The sequence below is a fragment of the Bos grunniens genome, chromosome 29 (genome assembly GCF_055505025.1).
Source record: "Bos grunniens cultivar Pamir isolate PY7600 chromosome 29, Bosgru_T2T1.0, whole genome shotgun sequence".
NCBI classification, from domain to species: Eukaryota; Metazoa; Chordata; class Mammalia; order Artiodactyla; family Bovidae; genus Bos; species Bos grunniens.
In genome coordinates, this window is record NC_141193.1 from 26,279,705 (window position 1) to 26,300,607 (window position 20,903).

The following is a 20,903-nucleotide window of genomic DNA, read 5'->3' on the forward strand; positions in this document are numbered from 1 at the left end:
TATCATATGGTATTTGTCCTCCTTATGACTTACTTCGCTTAGTATGATAATCTCTAGTTTCATCTGTGTTGCTGGACATGGCTTTATTTCACTCTCTTTTATGGCTGAGGAGTATCCCACTGTATATATAGACCATGTCTTCTTTATCCCTCCCTCTCTTGATGGACACTCAGGTTCTTTCCACGTCTTGGCTATCGTAAATAGTGCCGTAGCGAGCATAGGGGTGCACGGATCTTTTTGAATTATAGTTTTCTCCAGATAAATGCCCAGGAGGAGGATTGCTGAATCATATGGCAACTCAAGCATGGTGTTTTAATCATTGAGGAGCACATCATTTGTTTTTTGGAGTTTGTACCATGTTGGACCCCAAGGCACATTTTGGAGTAGGACAGACTTTTACGAGCTTTGGTAGAAAAGGGCATTTTTCTGTGGCTCAGGGACTCAGGTATTATCTGGGGTATGCTCAGGTGGGGGCTGGGCTCCCTTTTTTTTTTTCCCAGTGGCCCTTAGTTTGTACATGAAGCCTTTTCACTTTAGGATTTTGTTTTGTTTTTAGGGTTTTTGAGAATTTCGACATGCCCTGTTTAAGTGATTTACCCAAGGAAAGGATTATGCATTGCAGCTGTTTGGGGGGAAGGGGTGGCACCCCAAAGAGGTAGCCATGAGATCTGCCTGCCATGGCTCAGGGCAGGGAGGGCCCTTCTGTGCTGTCAGCCACAGGCTGGTTCTCTCCATGTGAATGTATCCGGGGCTACTGTTGGGACTGTGCAACGCATGCTTAGATGACCTCACTTAATATGGAGGGCTGGTGCTTACACACTTCAGTCTGAACTCTCCAGAAAGAAAATGACTGGTTCCCCTCCTCACAAAACTTTAACTCAGTGTTTTTTGGATGTTAAAAAAAAATTAATATCCGTTAATGTAAAGGCAGCACACTCTGAATTGAGAGGAGAGGGGGTGTGAGAAAAAGATTAGGTGTGTCTTTAGAGAATCAATGTCTCTTTAGTAGTTCCACATGAACCAAAATTCTGCCAAACTTTATAGAATACTTTATAAAAAACATTGGGCCTTTTTAGTTGTTTGTTTAAAATGGTAGATTTATAACATCAAATATGCTTTTTCAAACTCCTGCCCCACCCCAGCTGCGGCCCACTCCCGTGGAGAGCCGCCGCTCCAGGCTGCCTGGGTTCTGATTCTGAAGGTGACTGGTGTTCATGGACAAATGGAAAAGTGCACAGGGTCGGGCATCCTGTGTTGTCAGCTGTTGTGTCTACTGAGCTCGCCGGATTTAGTGGCAGGTAATTCGAGTATCCTTGTAGACACTCAGTTTTGGCTTAATCCCTGTGTTTGAAGGCCAGAGGCCTATATACATATTTCTTTGTGGTTGGAAATATATGTATTGAATTCCATTTAGAGCGAGTGCCCAGAATAATGAGTTTCTTAATGAAACTGTTATCTGGTAGAAATTTATCATCTAAGACCACACAGTGAATCAATCCACTGTACATTTTATTTACTTTTTAAAAATATTTATTTGTTTATTTTTTGCAGTATCGCATCTTCCTTGCGGCATGCACAGCTTCTCTTCCGTTGTGGTGTATGGACTTTCCAGTTGTGGCACGCGGGCTCAGTTGCCCCACCACATGTGGGCTCTTAATTCCCCAACCAGGGATGGAACTGTGTCCCCTGCATTGGAAGGCAGATCCTTAACCACTGGACCGCCAAGGAAGACCCCACTGTACACTTTAGATCCTTTGTAGTGGCACTTGGAGGTCTGTGTGAACTAATTTACTTGCTCCAACCCAAGGCTTCCTGGCAGATACCTTCTCATCCTACAAGTTGCCACTTGAGGGTTCCTTCCTCTAAGAAGCCTTTTCTGGCCCCGCGCCCTGGTCTGGCTCTTGCTGAAGCCCATGTAAACATTCACACGTCTGTTTCCCCCACCCAAACACTGAGCCCCTCAGGGTCAAGGAGTGGATCTGATTCTTGTATCCCCAGCACCCAGGCCAGCACCAGCCTTTCAGCAGGGGCTGCATAAATATTTATTAAACAAATGAAACCAGCTCAAAAGCGGGACCGTCTAGAATAGCAGCCTGCATATGGCTCTAGTGTGGTGCTTCCTGTGGCCCCCCAGCTGTTTGCAGAAATCTTTGCTGAGGCTGGGTGATAGTCCAAGGCCTGCTTTATGCCTCAGACTTCAGAAGAGCTTGCCTCCCAGTTACATTAGTCACCTTGGTCCTCCTCCTGTTCTCAGGGAAAGTGAAAGTTGCTCAGTTGCGTCCGACTCTTTGCGACCCCATGGACTATACAGTCCATGTAATTCTCCAGGCCAGAATACTAGAGTGGGTAACTTTTTCCAGGGGATCTTCCCAATCCAGCGATCGAACCCAGGTCTCCACATTGCAGGCAGATTCTTTACTGTCTGAGCCACCAAGGAAGCCCCACCTGTTCTCAGTATTGCTGGGCATTTCTTTCGGGTGGGGTCTAGGTAAGACAAAGTGAAACGTGCATAAACCGAAATTCAAGTGCCAGCTGGCTTCTCCTCAGTTTGACGGTAACTCTGGTTATTACTAAGGGGTGTCTACCAGGAACCAAAAGGGAAAGAGACTCTGGATGTCTGATTCCCACCACCAGGAGCTCTAGTTATCTTGGAAAGGAACACACAATCCAGAATGCTGGCACAGATTCTACCGACTTAAGGTGACAAGTGAATTTGTGTTGTAGAGAACTTTAGAGGTCGGGAGTCATGTCAGAAATCGTGGGAATGATAAGGTGTAGCAGCAGCCAGAAAATTGGCAAGCATGTCCCAGTGCATAAGAAGTGCCTAGGAGGACAGACAGGTTCTCTTGAGCAAGCAGAAGGCTGTTTCAGGGTCAGGGCATCTAGTTATGATGCCCCTGCTGAGCCTTCCACAGATGGCCCCGGTCCTCTGCGTTCTCTCCTGCCCCTTCCCTGTCTGGGCTTCCACAGTTGGACTTAGGCTTGCAGTCCACAACCAAGTGATAATATTTTAGAAGGGCCGTACAGTTCTAAAAACTCTTATCAGGCATTGATCTGAGATGGAGAGGCCATTAGGAATCAGGAATCGGGTACACTAACCATGCACGCGCTCCCATAATATGCAGGGCCAAGACTAGTTACTGTGAGGATTAGAAATTTAAGTTACTGTTACACTGTAGTCACGTTTTGGTGACTCTTGAACTCTTAGGGAAACTGAGGTCAGTCTAGCTCACAGTTCCTCCATCCAGGGCTCCAGATTTAAGGCAGCATTTCTGAAAGCTTGATCCTGACTACAGGAAAATTATTTACCAGAGAAAGAAAGGAAGTATGGAAGGAAGGAAGGGAGAGAAGGAGGGATGGAGGAAGGGAGAGAAATTTACTTACATATCTGTTAAAAATATAGGTTTGGGGGAAGGGATGAATAGGGGAGACAGGACATCTTTAAGGCAATACAACATTACCTGTATGAGACTGTGATGATGGATACATATTATTATGCATTTATCAGAACCCTGAGAGCACAGTGAACCCTAATGTAAACTATGGACTTTGGTTAATAATATATCGATATGATTGATAATAATGTTAGTTGTTAGTATCAAATAATTATTAGTATCAAATAATAATGTGTCAGTATTAGTTCTTCAGTTTTAATAAATGTACCACATTGATACAAGATGTTAGGGGAAACTGGTAGTAGAGGGGAAGGAGTTTAATGGAACTCTGTATTTTCCTCCGTGAAATTTCTCTGTAAACCTCAAAATGCTCTTAAAATATAAGGTCTATTTAAAAATGCAGGGTTTGGGCCCCACTAATGGCATTCTGCATCTGTGAAGCTGGGGCCTTGAAGTCTGCATTTTTCTCAGGTTCCCCAGATGATTTGGGTATATTCTCAGGTTTGAGAATTCCTGGATATCAGTCAATCTCCTTTCACCATCTGTTTCATTCCAAGAAAGAGCTTAAAGGGGCTTTGTCTAGAGAGCTGTCTCCTGTGTGCTAGAATGTGTTTCATCTTTCAGTAGGTGGACAAAAAGCTTCCTGCTCGTGCTAGAAATACTTGCTGTGATCCCACACTGACAGTTGAACCACAATAAAGAGAATTCAGGCCAGACCAAATTCCAGACATGGGGACTGTCAAATTTCCAAAGCATGCAGCCTTTCTTCAGGAGGGTGCCCTGCCAACGCCCATTTAAAATAAGCATAGTTACAGGTTGTAATGGAAAATTTATGTGTGTATTTATTTCAGTGGGCTTCCCTAGTGGCTCAGTTGTAAAGAATCCGCCTGCCAGTGCAAGAGACATGGGTTTGATCCCTGGGTCAGAGAGATCCCTTGGAGAAGGCAATGGCAACCCACTCCAGTACTCTTGCCTGGGAAATCCCTTGGACAGAGGAGCCTGGTGGCTATAGTCCATGGGGTTGCAAAGAGTCAGACATGACTTAACGACTAAACAACAAAAATTTATTTCAATAGGAGTGATAAATAAGGGTTAATTGTTGTAATCCTGGGCTCTCTGTGTGATTGTATATTTTATTAGTACAGTTACAGGATCCTTAGGCAAGTTAAACCAAAATGCTCTGGCAATCACGCTAGATGGAATTTTGTTAAGCTTGTGAAAATCCACATTGCATCTTGCAGAAGATGCAAGAACTATAACAGCGTGTTGTCATCACCACGCAGGAATTTTACCACTTGCTCAGTCTCTCCTCCGCTGGAAGTTTGGTGGGGGCAAGCCCAAACCCACTGCAGTGATAAAGTAGAGTCTGTATGCTAAAATTCAAGGTGACTTGTGAGTTATAGCGATGCCATGTGCCACTGCTGTGTCCATTTACAGCAAAGACAAGTGAACACTTTGCTATTTGTAAACTATATATGTTGGGGGACAGACCCAGCTGGGATCCACTTCTGCTCTAACTCTGCAGAGGGGCCACTAACATGGGGCCAGGTTGGGGTGGGTGTGGGTGAGCTAACTAGAACTGGATACTCATTTTGTATATATGTGAGGTTGACCTCCACAGCTTTCACCGGTTTCTCTAAGGAATCCACAACTCAAGAAGATTTAGAAATTTCTGCTTTAGATAATGATCTCTAGACTATTTTTGGTTGTGTCAAAAAAGAGCTTGTTCCTCTGTGAGATGTTGTATTTGTTTTTTAAACATATATGTGCTTTCTCTCTGAAATACTGTGTATACTGTGATACCTGCCTATACCCAGGATTTACAAGTGACATGATAAGAAAGAAAACAGAAGCATTTTAGTTTTCATCACTGTGGGTCATCTTATGCCCCCCACTAGGGAGACCACTGCCTGAGGTCGTTGCTTTCCATTCTTTCATGCATATTAGAACCTCCTAGGGTACTTGTTGAACTGCAGAGTCTGATGCAGGAGGACTAGGGTACCATGGTTCTGTAAGTTGCCAAGTGATGCTGAAGCTGCTGGTTCAGCGGTGGGTAGAGGGTGAGGCAGGTGTTGATGTTTGTGGCATGACCCCCGCAGCGTGCCTTCTTCTCTCTTCAAGCAGCTTCGCAGCACCTGTCTTTTGGAAATACAGTCTATGACATCACTTTCCCCTAGTGACGCTTAACTGGGCCCCCTGGGACTCTCTGACTCCTCCTTCCCTCAGGCCTGCCTTTTCCTGCTCTTACCTCTGTCCCCGTGGCCTGCCAGGATTGAGCTCTTGTCTGACTAGCTTAGCAACATCTTTGCAGCACTCCCCAGAGAGGTGTGCTCTGGTGACTAAGTAGCCAGGGTAGGCTTCAGACCTCCTGAGGCCGGCTCACTTCTGTCACAGGCTTGCTTTCCTGCTGCACCAGGGTCAGAGAATTGAGCCTGGACTTCTGGCTCGCTTCGCAGCCAGGACGGACTCTGTAAGATGGAGTGAGATACAGATGAGCCATGGAAGAAGCGGGTGCCCCTGGAGCTGTGGATGCTCCAGGTCGGCGGCTGCTGGCCGTTGAAGCAACTTCCCTGCAGTGAAAGTGATATCTGCCTGCCATGGCCCTGTTCTGTGCTCTGAGCCCAGGTGGGCGCTCTAGGAGTGAGCGAATAATGGCAGATTCTGCTAGAGAGGGAAACTGAAGTCTCCTATCCTCCTTAAAAGTGCAAGATACCAGCTTGGGGATTTCCTGGAGAAGCAGCCGTCCTAGAGTACAGTGGGAGGCGGTGCCCCATCCCTGCGCTGGGCAAACAGGTAGGAAACTGGTCCTGTGGATCTGCACCTCCTCCCCTCTGCCGGCAGGATTGTTGAAGGAGTTCCCCAAAAGACATGAACACCATAGAAATGTTTCTTGATTATTCGTGTTGCCTATCTGTATTATTTATGCATCAAATCTTATTATTGCAGGGAAACCTAACCAAGAAAGACACTCGAACCTTAGACTTTTTCTCCAGAGGCTGCCGTGGGTTTTGTTTCATTGCATGTCAGTTTGGGATGATCCATGATAGGGCTTCCCTGGTAGTTCAGATGGTAAAGGATCTGCCTGCAATGCCAGAGACCTGGGTTTGATACCTGGGTCAGGAAGATCCCCTGGAGAAGGAAATGGCAACCCACTCTAGTATTCTTGCCTGGAGAATTCCATGAACAGAGAAGCCTGGAGGGCTACAGTCTATGGGGTCGCAAAGAATCAGATACAGCTGAGCAGCTAACACTCACTCACACACACACAGACACACACACACACACGATAGAGAAGCAGCAGCACCGTGTTCTTTGATTAGGATTCACCTTTATCTGGTTTTTGTGTTAAAGCTGTGTAGTGGCTAAGAGCTGAGAATTGCTCTGTGATATGTTTCTTGTCATTGAAGGTGGAAGCAGTGGGGGGTGGCTTGGTAAATGTGTGATATTTGTCTCAGCTTTTATGCCTAAAAACTGAGGGCAAAGTGGTTCCCATAGTAACATTTTAGGTGCCTAAATTTTAGTGCTTCAGTCTTCTTATTTTGCTCGAGAGGAAAACTGAACTCTCATAAGTCTCCCAAAAAGAACACTGAAAAATTTAAAAATCTGGTTTTTTTTCCCCAACCATATTTTTGCGTTTCAAATATGTCTCCGCTTCAGCTCAACGTAGCAGATTGTTTTCTGTCATGAAATCAACTTTCTTCAAAAGGATTCGGGCGGCTTTGTTAGACTCACTTGTTGGTCTGTCCTTCTATGACCCAGAGTGGAGTTTATTCATCGCACTTCTAAGAGGCTCTAAACTAAAGGGATCCTTTTACAGGTTTGTCTAGAAACTCAATTTACATCCTAATAAACTTCAAATATAAATGTCAGGCCTTTTGTCATGGAGTGAAGAGCAGTGTGAAAGCATTTGTTGTTTGAGGACTTGGCTGCTGCCAAAACTCAAATGCAAGGACTTTTCAGCAGCCCACATCATTTTTTTTAACCTTATACAACAAAGTATGTGTTGATACATGTGTTCATATATTTATATTGATGTTGGCAGGGAATAGCTTTTATGTATGCAATTCTTTTATTCCATTTTTCTTTGCTGTGTTCACATTTAAACCAAAAGTGTGTCCAAAAAACACAGACATGCTGCCATGTCTTTGAAGAAAAGTAATCACTTAGGCTTGATTCTTTTTTTTTTCTGTTTGTATTGCTTTCATTTTTTGCATCTGAGAGTTTTTCACTTTTTTATGTTGTACTCTAATAGGAATACACTGGACTCAGTCAATGTACAAATTGCTTTCCCTTCCCTTCTCTTACCTCCCCCAATTCTTGTCAAAAAGTGATTTCCTTTGTGATTATTGAGAGCCCCTTTGTGTTCCTTATGCTCCATGTTGGGAACTTCAGGATCGAGGGGTCCTCTGTTCCCCCCGCTCTGAAGGTGGCTCATGCCAGTTTCACTTGTTCGACATTGGTGCCTCACCACGCACATTTCAAGGTGACGAGATCTGTCGACAACGCTGGAATCAGAATCTAGCGTATTTGTTCTGACAGGTCCTATGAGAGTCCAGAGCTTTTTCATAGCTCCCGTCAGTTACTCGGGATGCACCTATTCTGTTGATAAAGTTCCTTGTCCTAGGCATGTTGCCTTCGCAGGTCTCCTTTAGTTTGAGGGATGGTGAGGTCTACTCTGCAAGGCTGATCATTCCCTGAAGGTCTGGGGTGCCTCAGATGGGATCCAGACCAGTAGCATGTTCTGGAAAATCTACAGGAGGAAATATCAGTGAGACATTGCTCACCAAAAATAGAGTGTTGAATGATGGAGGTATCGAAAAGTCAGTGTTCTCTTTCAAACGAAAGCCTGAACCCATTATTCATGGGCTTACTACCGTCATGGCTTACCCAGCTTCCAGACAAAGGTCTCAGCCCCTCCTGGCCGCCAAGCCCTTCCTGACTGGGCCCCAGACCCCTTGCAGCCCAGCTCCTGTCTTTGTTCCTGCTGTTTTGGGAACAGTGAACTACTTGCCATCCTCTTACCTTCCTCCCAGCGTTTGTACTTGTCATCTATGTGCCTAGATGGATCCTCCTCCTTTGACTGGCAGACTCCTGTGCACCCTTCAAAGGCCAACTTAAACAGCATCCCTCTGTGACCTCCGTCCCCTGTGTGGGCAGAGCCTGTTGTGCATCTGTCTGTACTGTCCATCTATCTACTGCCGCTCATCATGTGGTAGGAGAGCTGCCTACTTACGTGTCTGAGAGCCTTGTCAGTTTTGAGCTTCACCAGGGCCGGGCAGGAGTGAGATCTCTGTAATCCCAGCCTGGCATAGGGCCTGGTACACAGCATTTGTGGAACTGGAAGGGAGGAGGGACTGCAGTGTCGCTACTCAGCGACACAGGCCGTCACTGCTGCTTAGAGTAACGGTTGTTCAGTCGCTAAGTCATGTCTGACTCTTTGTGACCCCATGAACTGCAGCACGCCAGGCTTCCCTGTCCTTCACCATCTCCTGGAGTTTGCTCAAACTCATGTCCATTGAGTCGCTGATGGCATCCAATCATCTCATCCTGTGTTGCCCCCTTCTCCCCACTGCCTTCCCTCTTTTCCAGCATCAGGGTCTTTGCATCAGGTGGTCAGAGTATCAGAGTTTTAGCTTCAGCATCAGTCCTTCCAATGAATATTCAGGGTTGATCTCCTAAAGGGCTCCTGAGGTAGCAGACCCTGGGCATTATAATGTCTCAGTCAGCCCACCGTGGCCCTGTGAGATTAATCAGTAGTTCCAAGTATCCTGCAGATGAGGAAGCTGAAACTTGGAGAAATTACCTGCCCCCAAAAGTGACAAAGCTGGAATTTGAACCCATCTACCTGCACAGTGATCTTGACCTGTTTCATTGTCTTCGTCTAAAAAATAGAGATAAAATTAACACTTGCTAAGACTCTTTTGAAGATGTCAGGATTTCTGTGAGGCACTTAGCACAGCATCCAGCCAGCATCAGTAACCCTTAGTACTTGCTAATAGCGATGCACACAAGGGCCCTCAGCTGGCATGAGCCTGGGGAGACTGAACCCAGGACTCACTGATGACACAGCCATGCTCCCAGCTCTGATGTTCATGAGCCACCCTAGCCTTGAAAAGCAAGAAAAACACCCACAGACACCCTGGCTCTTTAACAGAGGCCCCTCCGCTCCATCCAGGGACCTCTGGGGAAGCAGCAGAAGGTGGAGGATAGTGTTGAAATCGTGCAGGTGCTTGGTGGCTTAGCCAGGACCCCAGCAAGCAAACATTAGGATGTTACCAGCACCTCATTAGGCTCCCGCACTAATGATTTATTTCCCCAAGGAGAAGGAAAGTGTGGCCCTGATGCTCAGGGATTTGGTCCCTAGATCAGCTGGTTCTCTTCCTTGTGACCTCAGGCAACTCATTGCATCTCCACCCAATGCAAGCCTCTGATAAAGCTCGCAAGATGGGACCCAGCCATCCCACCCAGCCTCCTGAGCCTTCAGGACTACAAACCTTTCACCCTTCTGCTCAAGGGCTAGTGCAACACACCAATGACTGCGTCATCTCTAAATTATGCTTCCTTAAACTGAACTGATGAACGTCTATATTAATGTATTCAGTACGAAATTTGGGTTGAACCAAAGTATGTGTATTTTTTATTGAGACCAGAAGAGTTATTTAAAGATATATTCAGGGCTTTTTATACTGTATTTGGTGGAATCGTAATTATAGAAATAAGAAATTTAAGTTCTTGAGTGTGAGGCTAGTTAACTTGCAGTGAGAGGACATAAAATTTATTTTGAATATTATTTTAAAAATTATGATTTAATACATTTTTACAAACCTATGGAGGATGAGGTAAATTCCCTCTTTTCCTTAACCACTTCTCCTGACTCCTCCCTCCCCCCGCCTCTCTCTTTCTCTCATACACATGCATACATCCATAAAATGAATGGAATAGATTTGTAAGGAAACTGGATTGTATCACGCTGGTAGCATTCAACTCTGGCTTCCAGTCTTTGGTCCATTTGAGAAGGCAGAGGATCCTGATTTATCTCTGACTCCTCCACTGGGGAGGAGTCATCTGTCTGCCTAAACAAGATCAGAATTCCCAGTAGCAGCTGCCAAGCTAAATTAGCCTATTCGGTCACACAGTCACATCTCTCTAAGGCCCCCCACCTTTATCAGTGGTCAGTTTTTGACACCTTGCACCTGGCAATACCAGGCTGGAGGCTGCAGCACATCTCAGCATTCCAGCTCTGGAAGCGCACCAACCTCTGCTCTTGGCCTTCACAGAAAGCCAGGGCTGTATATGTGCAGGCCTCCATCTACATGTCCAGGTACGTGTGATTGCCCGACCGTGTGTGTTGTTTCACCAGCAGTAAAAAAAAAAAATGCAGCAGGGAAATGCAGGCTTTAATTAGTTTGTTTGTCCTTTGACAAGATCTCCCCAGTTGAAAAATTTTTGTTTATCTCTATGGCTGAGCAGGCTTTGCTAAAATCGAAATTAACTGCCTTGCTTAATGGTGCAGTAGATTGTGTTTTGAACAGCTTCCACCGAAATCTCCTTGAAAGGACATTTGATCTAGAAAGTCTAGCCTCTGGCAGAGTTACTGCATTTTGGTGTAGGTCCTTTTGTTCCTCCTTAGGCTAGTTGTAGGATGCACACATGGAGCTCACCACTGTATCTACTGGGTAGTGGGTGGATGGATGGACAGATGGGTTGACTGGCAGGTGCTCAGTTGTGTCTGAACCTTTGTGGCACCATGGACTTTAGCCCATCAAGCTCTTCTGTCCGTGGAATTTTCCAGGAAAGAAAACTGGAGTGGTTGCCACTTCCTCCTCCAGGGGATCTTCCCGACCCAGGGATCTTCCTGACCCAGGGATCGAGCCCACATCTCCTACATTGGCAGGCAGAATCTTTACCATTAGTGCTGCGTGGGAAGCCCCTGACTGGCAGGTAGACAGTTCAATTGCCATATGACTTAGATGTCAAATTTTCTGACGTTTAAGAGGAAGGAAAACCTGTAATTGGTTTCCTCCCAACACGTTTTTGCTAAACTTCGCCCTATGACAGTGTCTTTGGATTTCATTCAACAAAAGCAATACTTGTTAAGCGCTTAGTATGTGTTAGGACGTGGAAAATAGATTTGAACAAAATAAAATAGTCCCTTCTCAAAGAGCTTACTATCTAGTGTGGGAACCAAGAATCAAAAAGTCATTACACAGGGTTTTCCTGGTGGCTCAGTGGGAAGGAATCTGCCTGCCAATGCAGGAGATACACGTTCAGTCCCTGATCCCGGAAGAGCTCACACCCTGTGGAGTAACTAAACCCATACACCACAAGTACTGAAGCCTGAGTGCCCGGAGCCTGTGCTCTGCAACAAGAGAAGCCACTGCAATGAGAAGCCCTCACACCACAGCTAGAAACCCTTGCAGTCGCAAAGACCCAGCACAGCCAAAAACAAATAAATAAAAAAGTTTAAAGTCATTACACAAATCATTATTTAACTATAGCTATGATGGCTGGAATTTTTTGGGTTTTCTTTTTTCTTCTTTATTGAGGCCTAAGTCAAGTACCATAAAATTCTTTTTATTTTTTTAATTGAAAAATTTTTTATTCTTGGCTGCACTGGGTCTTTGTTGCTGTGCATGGGTTTTCTCTAGTTATGGCGAGGGAGAATGGCTCTCTATTTGTGGTGTGCAGTGTCAGTCGCTCAGTCGTGCCTGACTCTTTGCGACCCCATGGACTGCAGCCCACCAGGCTCTTCTGTCCATGAGATTTTCTAGGCAAGGATACTGGAGTGGGTTGCAGTGGGTTGCCATTTCCTTCTCCAGGGGATCTTCCCAACCCAGGGATCGAACCCGGGTCTCCTGCACTGCAGGCGGATTCCTTACCGACTGAGCTACAAGGGAAGCCCTTTTCTTTGAGCCCCTTTTGGGGAGGGGGCAAGAATACTGGAGTGGGTTGCCATTCCCTTCTCTAGAGATCTTCCCGACCCAGGGATCGAACCGGGGTCTCCCGCGTTGCAGGCAGACGCTTTACCGTCTGAGCCACGTGTGCAGGATGCTTATTTACCGTGATGGCTTCTTTTGTCACAGAGCACGGGCTGCAGAGCGCAGGTTCAGTAGCTGCGCCTCGGCATAGTAGATCTTCCCAGATCAGGGATCAAACCCAGTCCCCTGCATCGGCAAGCGGATTCTTATCCGCTAGACCATCGCAAGTCCCTAAAATTCATCATTTTAAAGTGTACAATTCAACCACAAACAACTGGTTTGACCGACTTCAACAGATATTCCGTTATGTTGGCTTTGTGATCATTAATGTCACAAATAGGGGTGAAAGGGGCCACCAGAGAAGTCGGTTCAGATGCGGTATCCTGGACGCTGCCCTAAGGGAGAGTTCTCGTGACCCGAAGCAGAAGCCCTCACCCAAGACGGCTCCTGTGAGAACTTTCTTCTGTAACCCTACTGGTTCTGGAAAACTTCCACAGCATCCTATAAGTCCATTTTTCTAAGACTATATTCCAGGAAGTTCCTAAGCTAGACATAGAAGAATCTCAAGTATTGAGAACCCTCAGGATCAATCCCATATATTCTAAAGCCAAGATACCAAAGGCAGTGAAACATTCCATGATGTACTGATAGCTCAGCTGACTGTTGCAGCAAAATAATCACTCATTCATTGGTCTTCTCACGCCCTGTTATTGGACTTGAAAAGTAAATCACTTGTATTTTCAGATGCGTTGTAAGTCTGATGGAGCCCATGGGGGAATTAAAGGGCTCTGAGTTTGATTTCTGGCTCTGCTCAAGTTTTGCTTTGCATTCTCCTCTGGAGATGGGGATGATGGCACAAGCAGTCTCCTCTGAGGGGTGTCTTGGAGTAACCAGGGTGGATGAAGTAGAGCTGCTTTGGACCTGAAGTACTGCCTTGTGCGTGCATGCATGCATGCTCAGCCTCTCAGTCATGTCCGGTTCTTTGCGACCCCATGGACTGTAGCCCGCCAGGCTCCTCTGTCCATGGGATTTCCCAGGCAAAAAAGCTGGAACAGGTTGCCATTTCCTCCTCCAGGGGATCTTCCTGACCCAGGGATCGAACCCATGTCTCCTTCATCTCCTGCAGGCAGATTCTTTACCACTGAACCACCTGGGGAGCCAAACTACTTGCTACTGGTAGTTAATCTTTCAGGAGCTGATCTGATTGGTGGATAGTCAGTTATCTATGCAGAAAGTCTCGAGGGGTCTTCCCTTCCCATGACAACACTGATTTCATAGGAAGATAGCTCTGTGGCATCAACCTAAAGTTTAGATAAGTAACATTACTGTTATTCAGAGAGCTGGGACACCCCCCTAAGACATCAGTATCAAAGGTGAAATTTACCATTGCACATACTTTAAGATAATCACTATTTTAATAACATCTTCTGTTTATGTGATCCTTTACAAATTATAGAGCACTTTGATACTCCTTATCTTACTAATTCCCATGCCCATCTGGTGACGCAGGAAGACTGTGATATTCACAGAGTTTAGATGAAAAATCCAGGACTTGCCCATGATGACAAAGCTGGCTCTTGTATCCTCCATCTTTTCTTACCATCCTTCTTAAAATCTTGCCTGCTTTTTCCCCTATGCTGTTCTGTAATATTTTCCCCTATGATTTGCCAGTGACTTGTCAGTTCCCTTCAGAGTACTTAGGTAAAACACCTGCTTTTGTAATTGCTGACATTAAAAAGAATGTCATGAATGCATTTTTTCACTAGTTCCCTTCTGCTCCATAGATCCCTGTGAGTTTGGGTTAATCAATCTGAGTTTAATTTTTGCTAACAAGCTGGTGCGGAGAAGGCAATGGCACCCCACTCCAGTACTCTTGCCTGGAAAATCCCATAGACGGAGGAGCCTGGTAGGCTGCAGTCCATGGGATCGCTAAGAGTCGGACACGACTGAGCGACTTCACTTTCACTTTTCACTTTCATGCATTGGAGAAGGAAATGGCAACCCACTCCAGTGTTCTTGCCTGGAGAATCCCAGGGACGGGGGAGCCTGGTGGGCTGCCATTTATGGGGTCACACAGAGTCGGACACGACTGAAGCAACTTAGCAGCAGCAGCAAGCTGGTGATCCTTTGGGTTGAATCAGCTGAGTTATCTCTAGGCTGTGATCAGTGACAGAACCTCCGGAAAGCCTTGGTTCCTTCTGTCTTAGGGCACAAGATGGCCACTAAGGGCTTCTGGATATGAACAGCAAGATGGTCCATGACTTGCCCTTAACCAGATATTTGCATCATCCCTTTCTCCTTTCAAAGGTACATGACCGATGGTGGACTTGGCCTCTACACCCGCCGCCTGAACCGGCTCCCTGATGGGATGGCTGTGGTGCGAGAGACCCTGCAAAGAAATACCTCCCTGGGCCTCGGAGACGCTGACAGGTAAGCCTGCTCCACTTGGGGTGGCCCAGATGTGGAGGTGACTCCAGTGGGGCCTGAGAAACGAGGGCAGTCATAGTGAGAGCCAACGTGTGCTGCTTTAACCTACCAGAGGCTGGGAGGCCTTGAAGCCAGGCCTGAGGTTAGGAGCTGGCCCAGCAGGTGGAAGAGGGCTCCTGACCGGCTCTCGCATCCTGCCTCTAGGTGGTGGATGATGGTTCTGACAGCAAGAACCCAGGGAGTTCAGGCTGGGAAGGTTTTTGTTGTTGTTTTACTGTTGCTACTGCATCTTTATCAGTTCAGCAGGCCCTGGGAATCTGCTCTGCTTCCTCCAGTAGCCAGCTTTCTAGGTATTGCATCTTGGCAGGAACAGAGTCCCTGGTGATGCACAGAAGGTCTGTGTGCAGAAGAGAGTTCCCCTGGCCATGGCTGAGCAGGCTTCCCCCTAACTCTCTGTTGCCTGGTGACAAGAGGCAGGGCTTAACCATGTAGTTTATACACTGCATGCTGAGTGGTTGTCATGATTGGGCTTGACCAGTCTTCATTGCTTCAGAGACAAAGAAGAGCTTCAGAAAACTCTGTAATAAAGAAGAACATTTGGCCTACAAGTTTCTAGTCTTTGACACAAGCCGATTCTGTGACTATGAACTATCTGTTAAGGAAGGGGTTTGGACTGTATGGTTTCCAAGATCCCTTCCAGCTTTGATGTGCTGTATTTCTGGATTTCAATACCCTTTAATGATCTGGTTGTTGAAGGATTTTTTCTGGCATACTTGACCTCTTGCCACATCTGGGTTGATGAGACAGAACATGGAATTTAGATGTGAGCGGTTTGAAATCACTCTGTTCTTTTTGGAGGCGAAGACTCGTGTGTCAGAAGGCCAAATATTTGTTGCACCAAACCAGCTTCTTGCATTTCTCTTAGCAGGACATAGTTTCTAACAGAGAGTGAGATGACTTCTGTAGTTTCCTGGCTTCAGAGAAATAGGGCAGCATTATTAAAGAGACAGACCCTGAAGTTTCCCCCAGAAATGGAATTTGCTGAAAAGGAATCTTCACCTTCTCTTGGGGAAGACTTGGAGGCTTGGGCTGGTGTGAAGAGTGCTGAATTAGCTGTCAGGAACTTGGCACCTGCCCAAGGCCTAGGCTCAACTACCAACTCAACCATGTCCTTCTCAGAGTCTCCTCCACCTCCAAGGTATGATTTATACCGGAGAGGACTAGAGACTTACCACTACAGTGCCAATTCAAGTTAGCTTTTCCCCTGTGATTTCATTTAAAGTATTGGTTTAAAAATTCTATAGAAAGACAAACCATTTGAGAACTACTCTAAGGCTAAAACTCTCTATGACCAAAGTCTTTAGAGTAAATATTAGCAAAAGAAAAATCAGTTGTTGTAACACCCCCATTGGAGCGTTCACAACTAGTTAAATTATTTTGTTTATTGGTATTCTCTTGTAAACATGGAATTGCTCGGTAAATCTATTAGCATAAAGTGATGGCCTTACAAGGTACATTTCCCCTTGTAGCAAAAGCAGTGTCTGCACAGGCAGTTTAATTTAATGCTTCAGTGCAGGGTTAATGACATGATTACGGATCACAGCTGAGCTTGCTTTTGCCCTTGGAGGTGGGAGATTTGGGTTTGGGCTGGAAAGATGGGCGGCATTTGTTTTGTTGCTCCAGCTCAGTCTCCACGGTTAACAAAACAGACAACAGTGTCTTCTGGTTTTCCCCAAACTGGAATTGCTCAGATGTGATCATTTAAGACTAAATGGATAATGAGCCAACTTTTAAAGAAAGAATTCAGGTGGCTTACAAAAAAAAAAGATTTAGTAATCTCATAAGTCTTCTATTTTATGTAAGTTTGGACCTGTAGGCAGTGAGATATTCTGTATTACTCTTTTTTTTTTAATACTGCACTACCATTTATTTATTTTATTTATTTTTGGCTGTGCTGGGGCTCCGTTGCTGCACACAGGTTTTCTCTAGTTGCAATGAGTAGGGCCCACTCTGCGGTTGAGATGCGTGGGCTTCTCATTGTGGTAGCTTCTCTTGTTGCAGAGCACAAGGCTCCAGAGCACGTGGCTTCAGTAGCTGTGGTGCACGGGCTTAGTTGCTCTGCAGCACGTGGGATCTTCCTGGACCAGAGATCGAGTCTGTGTCCCCTGCATTGGCAGGTGGATTCTTAACCCCTGGACCACCAGAGAAGCTCCTATATTATTCTTGGATATGTTAAATTACTTTTTTCAAAGTTAGTGTAAACAGGCTGTAATAATGCTTTAGCTTTGGCTTAGTTGAAATAGTAGTAGATTGGTTTCTTCCAAATTCTTCATGTAAGTGTGCATAGTAAGTCACTTTAGTAATGTCCAACACCTTGTGATCCTATGGACTATAGCCTGCCAGGCTCCTCTATCCATGGGATTCTCCAGGCAAGATAGTGGAGTGGGTTGCCATGCCCTCCTCCAGGAGATCTTCCAACCCAGGGATCTAACCCGAGTCTCTTAGGTCTCTTGCATTGGCAGATGGGTTCTTTACCATTAGCGCCACCTGGGAGGTCCTTTTCTTGTAAATCTTCCTAAAACTATGTTCTAAATGCTGCTGCTCCTGCTGCTGCTAAGTCGCTTCAGTCGTGTCCGACTCTGTGCGACCCCATAGACAGCAGCCCACCAGACTCCCCCATCCCTGGGATTCTCCAGGCAAGAATACTGGAGTGGGTTGCCATTTAATGAGTGTTCCACAAAGTGCAAGACTAACATTATTGGTACAGAAATAATTTTAAATGGTAGATAGGGAAATACTTCTTTTTAACCATTACATTTTAATTTAAAAAAAAAAAAAAACCCTTGCAACTAGCATCTCAAACTTATGATTTTACACACATTTCTTAGGGTCACGATAGTGTACACTTGGAACAATTTAATGTAAAATATCAAGGAATAATATCACAGATGGTGTGCAGATATATTAAAAAATAAAAAGTACCATGCACATGGCTGCAGGCTAGGTCGTCCTGTTCCTATCCCTAACTAGAAATATGTTGTTTAAGTAATTTAGACAAGTGGAAAAAAAAAAAATGCAAAGAACCTTTCCAGAAGTCTTCCCTTCTAACCTAAAAAAAGAGCTAAGATACTTCCATGAATTTTTTTTTTAATAAAAAGCCCAGTCCTTAAGGATTCACACACAAGCAGTAAATTACATGAGTTCTACAAAAGAAATAGGAAACAGAGAGATGATTTCTGATGAGACCTCAGCAAAGGGATGGCAAGCCCACTGTGCCATCACTTACAAGCAAGAACATCACTGACCTTGGCCCTTCAGCCCCAGAGAACAGCTCCCGGGAGGCCCTGAAGGACACCCACCCACCCACTCACCAGGCAGGCTGAGGCTGTTGGCGGCAGGATGTGGCTGGGGTATCTTCAGGGTTATTAAAAGTAACTGATAGGAATGTGTACTTTCGGAGCCTGGGAGACAGAGACCATGTCTGCTGGTGAGTCTCGTATGTCACCAGCCGGCTTCTGAGAAATAATAAATGACGATCGTAAATTCAGGATGCCAAGCCTGCCCTTGATCTCCTGTCGCTCTTTAGGATTGCCACCCGTGGGCTCTCGTTTTGACCTGATAGTCATCGGGGAGACTTTCAGCAAACGAGCCAGCCGGCTCTGAAGGAAGGATCAAAAGGGACAAACGGAGGTGGCTTATTACAAGCTCTTGGCCCCAGATGACAGATACGTAAAGAGAGCTGTGACATGGAGGTCTGTGGACTAGCAGGCTGGGAGGAGGAAGGGATACGACAAGGAGGGCCCAGGGGCTGAGCTCACAGTCACAGGGTTTGTAGAACTCAGGCCGGTTGCAGGCACTGCTGTCTCCTGGGAACCCGTCGAAAGTTCTTGAACTTCAGCAGGTTGAGTGCTTTCAAATATTAAAGCTCAGCTCTGGGAAAGTTTCCATTCTCAGGTCCCTTTCTCTGTCCCTTGAAAGCACGCTGTGGCCCTTCCCCGCATGCATAGTGCCGTAGTGTGCAGTGGGTTGAGGCAGTTAGATGCTCCCCCCAAGGTCACGTACCTGTCACTGACAGCACGCAGAAGACAGAAGCCAGGCTCCTGTGCACGTGGACCCCGAGCAAGACTTTGCAGTTACTTGGTAACTTTCTTCTCAACCCTTAAAACACCAATTGCTTTTGTTCATTTGGTTTAGTCGCTAAGTCACGTCCGACTCTTGTGACCCCATGGACTGTAGCCTGCCAGGTTTCTCTGTCCATGGGATTTTCCAGGCAAGAATATTGGACTGGGTTGTCATTTTCTTCTCCTGTGAATCTTCATGACCCAGGAGTTGAACCCAGGTCTCCTGTATTGCAGATGGATTCTTGACTGACTGAGCTACAATTTAAGTAGTAAGAAAAAAAAAAAACAAATGTCATATGGTAAAACATCAGCCTGAGACTTGAACAAAAATGAAAATTTCCCTCTAACATCACCAAACATAAAGGAGAAACTATTTTGTTTTCGTTTTTGTTTTTTTTTCTTGTTGAATTACAAGATTTTCTTTGCCCTCCAAATTCTGTACAGTTTACTTATGGAGATGGCTTTTCAGTTGGGCTTCAGTCATTGTACAACTTGACTGTGCATTTGGGACCCAGGTCTCAGTGCTCAGACCCATCCCAGCTTCCGCTTGAACAGGGAGCCCTGCAGTGTGAGGATATAACTGTGCAGCCTGGTATCTGACCAGCCTGCCAAGCCAGGCCCCCCTCCCTCACTGGGAGTGTCGCAGGATCTTCAAGCCCAGGACTCTGCTTGGCTTTGTGATTTGTGTGGGACAGCTTGGCCTCCTGGCACCCAGCAGTGCATTCACAGATTCGGGCCCGACTTGGAGAGAGGAGCTGAATCCAGGACAGAGCTCCCCAACCAGCAGCTGGAATTGGTAGGCGCCCTCACCATGTGAGGTGAGCTATTTCTTAGGCATCGCCCCTGCTGGGATATGCAGACTGGAGGGAGCACCGAGGGGAACTTCTCCCATTGTCTTCCCTTTCAAGCCTGGGATAGGGAGAAAAACAGCCCCTCCAGAGACACCCAAGACCTAATCCCAGCACTTGTGAATATTTTATGACTTGTGGCCAAGGGAATAAGTTTGCTTCGTGCATGCTCAGTCATGTCCGACTCTGTGTGACCCCATGTACTGTAGCCTGCCAGGCTTCTCTGTCCATAGGATTCTCCAGCAAGAATATGAAAGTGAGTTCCCAATTCCTCCTCCAGGGGATCTTCCCGACCCAGAGATCAAACTCATGTGTCCTGTGTTGCAGGTGGATTCTTTACCACTGAGCCATCCGGGAAGCCCAGTAAGGTTGCTTATCAGCTGACGTTTTAGATGGATTGCCCTGGGTTATCCAGGTTGGCCCAGTGTAATCACAGATCCTTAAAAGTGGAAGAGGCAGGAGAGGAGGGCAGACTGATGAGGTCTGAGAGGTACACCATCCATCCTGGTTAGCTTTGAAGATGAGGGAAGGGACCACAATCAAAGAACACAGGTGGGGTGGCCTCTATACAGAGAAGGCAAAGGAACAGATACTCCCTGAAGCCTCCAGAAATGACCTTAGCTCTGCTGACATTGTGAGTTCAGTCGTTGGGACTCAACTCAGATGAAGAACTGTAAGATAGTACGTATTTATTATTTTAACCCCCCCAAGTTTATTATAATTTGTTATAGCAACAATGGAAAACAAATACAAACTTTTATCAGAAAATAATAATAACAGGTATAGTTGCCATTTCCTGATGGAGTGCTATATGCCAGGAACTGTGTCCAGCACCTTACAAACATTTGGTCATTAATTTTTAACCTTGACCCTTTGAAAGGAGTTATTATCCTAGTTTCATAGACTTGAGTCTGTGAGAGGGTTCGTAAACTCACTGCAGGTTACATTACATGCACACCTGACTGGCTGGTGTCCGAGCTGGGACTGAAACCCAGGCCCAGCAGACCCCTCCACTGCCAAAGGCTCTAACCACCTACCATCTGGCCCACTCATCTGCTCGCTCAGGGAGCCCCCTGTGGGTGGATTCCTCTTTAGCTCTAGCCCTTCTCTCGGTGTCATCTCATTGAATGAGGC

The 20,903-nt window shown here is 46.0% G+C and overlaps 1 protein-coding gene across 24 annotated transcripts in view; it reads left to right on the forward strand.

Moving 5' to 3' along the window:
- Positions 1–20,903, forward strand: part of NAV2 (neuron navigator 2) — a 423,563-nt gene that overhangs the window by 282,048 nt on the left and 120,612 nt on the right. For 23 of the 24 annotated variants that reach the window (XR_015157994.1, XM_086385216.1, XM_086385183.1 and 20 more), the window contains one exon: positions 14,681–14,803. Coding sequence is in view for 23 of the 24 variants with exons in the window: in XM_086385216.1 (XP_086241342.1) it covers positions 14,681–14,803 (123 nt within the window). In the remaining variant the exon portion in view is untranslated. Of the gene's footprint in view, positions 1–5,763; positions 6,189–14,680; positions 14,804–20,903 lie in introns of those variants that run through there. The other variant, XM_086385207.1, reaches the window with a different exon arrangement.